The sequence below is a fragment of the Physeter macrocephalus genome, chromosome 5 (genome assembly GCF_002837175.3).
Source record: "Physeter macrocephalus isolate SW-GA chromosome 5, ASM283717v5, whole genome shotgun sequence".
Classification (NCBI taxonomy): Eukaryota; Metazoa; Chordata; class Mammalia; order Artiodactyla; family Physeteridae; genus Physeter; species Physeter macrocephalus.
In genome coordinates this window covers 107,883,842-107,886,063 of record NC_041218.1, presented here as the reverse complement: position 1 = coordinate 107,886,063, position 2,222 = coordinate 107,883,842, and the positions used below count along the sequence as shown (strand labels likewise).

Below are 2,222 nucleotides of genomic sequence, written 5' to 3'. Positions count from 1 at the left end.
GTCCTGTAAGTCTGTCTTCACCATCCAGAGAGAGATGGTGCTGATGAGGCCAGTGTCCTTAATGTGCAGACCTAAGTGTCTCCTCCTTTTCCCCATCATCTCCCTTCCCTGCCATACTGTGGACAAACTTTTAGCTAAAAATTGATAAGTAAAAGTATTTTTTATGTACTTCCTTCGACCTACCCGACAGAGTGGGAGAACACAGATCTGATTGATGTGTGATTTTCCCTCTCGTCCAGAACACAGCAGGTGGTCCTCACATTCATATACAGACTCTCGGGGTCCTTCCTTTAGCCGACACCTGCCGGGTTTCTAAGTGTGGGCGCATCGACTTTGGTTATGAACTAAGACATGATGGAGGGTTTGAGCTGAGCCATTGCATCCATGCATTACCAGAGGCAGCTGTGCCCTGACCGTCCCCAAAGGGGAGGCAGTGATGGACCAGAGGTGTTGGTGGTGCTCCAGTTAAAAATGACATAGAAAGTATGGTGCACGTTATCGCCAAGCACCTCCATCTACTAGAGAACATTCTGGTGTTTTGAGAGACTAGATTCAGAGGTGGGGCCTCCACGTGTGGAGCAAATCACCACCCCCACCCCCAAGAGCTGTTGTCCAGCAAGGTGGCCTTAGGAGGGCAGAGGCCACAGTTCAGCATGGAGGCCACTAGGCAGGAGCCTTTCATTTTGCCTGGGAGGTGGGCTCAGTGTCAAGACTGGTCTCCAGGTGGGCAGACGGGTACCTGCCTGTCACCTTCACTCTCCTCTGTGTATCCTCTAGACCCTGGGAGCATAACCCAGACCTCAAAAGGTCATCAAGGGGATTTAATGAGAGAATCCACACCCTAAGCCAATGTGCCGGCTGGTCCTAAGTTCTTTTTGTTTTTGAGGAAATACATTTATTATTACAATGTTGACAGAGCTCACTAGGCATTTGAAAAATAAATGAGTAAATCTGAATTTTTACCTAAAATAAAATTTTTACCTGCATTTTTACCTAAAATAAAATCCACATGGGAGAGATATACCATGTTCTTGGATTGGAAGAATCAACATTGTGAAAATATTTATCTGCACTTCTACCCCGTGTGTTTCTGTAAAGATTTGATGTGCCCTCGTAAGAGAGTGCAGGATGCGACAGGCTAAATTCGAGCCACAGGAGGAGGAGAAGCGTAGGGGAGGCACGGGAGGAGGGGCAGGGATGCTGGGACGGCTTCCACGCACCTGAAACGGCCAATCAGAGCAGGAAACGTGACTGGTCTTATCGTTGACAATAGGACGAAATGCCTGAAGCCCTGGAGTTCTTCTCGATACAGCATGGATGGAGTTTGTGGGCGCTGAGAGAGCACGTGTGGATGTCATGAACGGCCTTCACGATGAAACCCTTTTAATTGGTAAGTTGATGGCAGTTTCTCCATATTGCCTGCTATCATTACGCTAATGCAGAAGCCCCAAAAAGCAAAACAAAACAACTCCTAAAACAAAACCGGACCCATGAAGTGCTTCAGTTTTCTGTCTACACTTGGCTTGATCTAGAGGTGAATTTTTGAGTATTGCCCTGGTTTCCATCAAATAATCCCCTTGGCGTTTGTTGTTTGGCCTTCCTGAGTCTGTTTCCGCACAGTACATTATGGATGACACATCACTTAAGCCACAGGGACTGGATGGTACAGCGTGGTGACATGTTAGCACAGCGCCTGTGACGTAGCGCAGGCGTGTTCAGGGCATGCGGGTGATTTCCGGGAGCAGCGACTACAGAGGTCCCAGCGCAAAGTGGCTGAGCTGCCGGATGGGACCTGCCATTTGGGGGGGTGGAGGGACCGGGCCAGGCGGGCAGGTGACACTGGGCACAGTGCCCCGGGGGGCTGGGAGGGGGGCTGTCCCCGGACAACAGGCAGAGGCTCGCAGGCTCACTTTCAACTTGTCTTTCGTAGGAATCACGCTCTACAGCCACCCATACGGAGGAGCGTTGCTGAACGAGGACAAGTTGTGAGTTAAAGGAATACTGGGCGGGGGGGCCGACTGTGGATCACCATCTCTGGGTTGTTAGGGGTGATTCTCATCCCTTTTCTGCTTCTGCCCTGAGTGATGTTGGCAGGTGCACCTAGTGGAGCAAGGCTTGGGCATTTCTGCGCAAAGTGTGAGGACAGGGATGGTTAAAGGAGAAAGTGCATTGACTGAGTCTAAAATGGATGAGCAGGGCTTCCCTGGTGGCGCAGTGGTTAG

The 2,222-nt window shown here is 50.3% G+C and overlaps 1 protein-coding gene across 1 annotated transcript in view; it reads left to right on the top strand.

The window, feature by feature from the left end:
- Window positions 1-1,276: 1,276 nt before the first annotated feature.
- Window positions 1,277-2,222, top strand: part of ABCA13 (ATP binding cassette subfamily A member 13) — a 79,095-nt gene continuing 78,149 nt past the window's right edge. Inside the window, 2 exon segments of the mRNA XM_055085144.1 lie at window positions 1,277-1,390; window positions 1,931-1,985. Of these exon segments, the coding sequence (XP_054941119.1) occupies window positions 1,318-1,390; window positions 1,931-1,985 (128 nt within the window). The 5' untranslated portion in view covers window positions 1,277-1,317.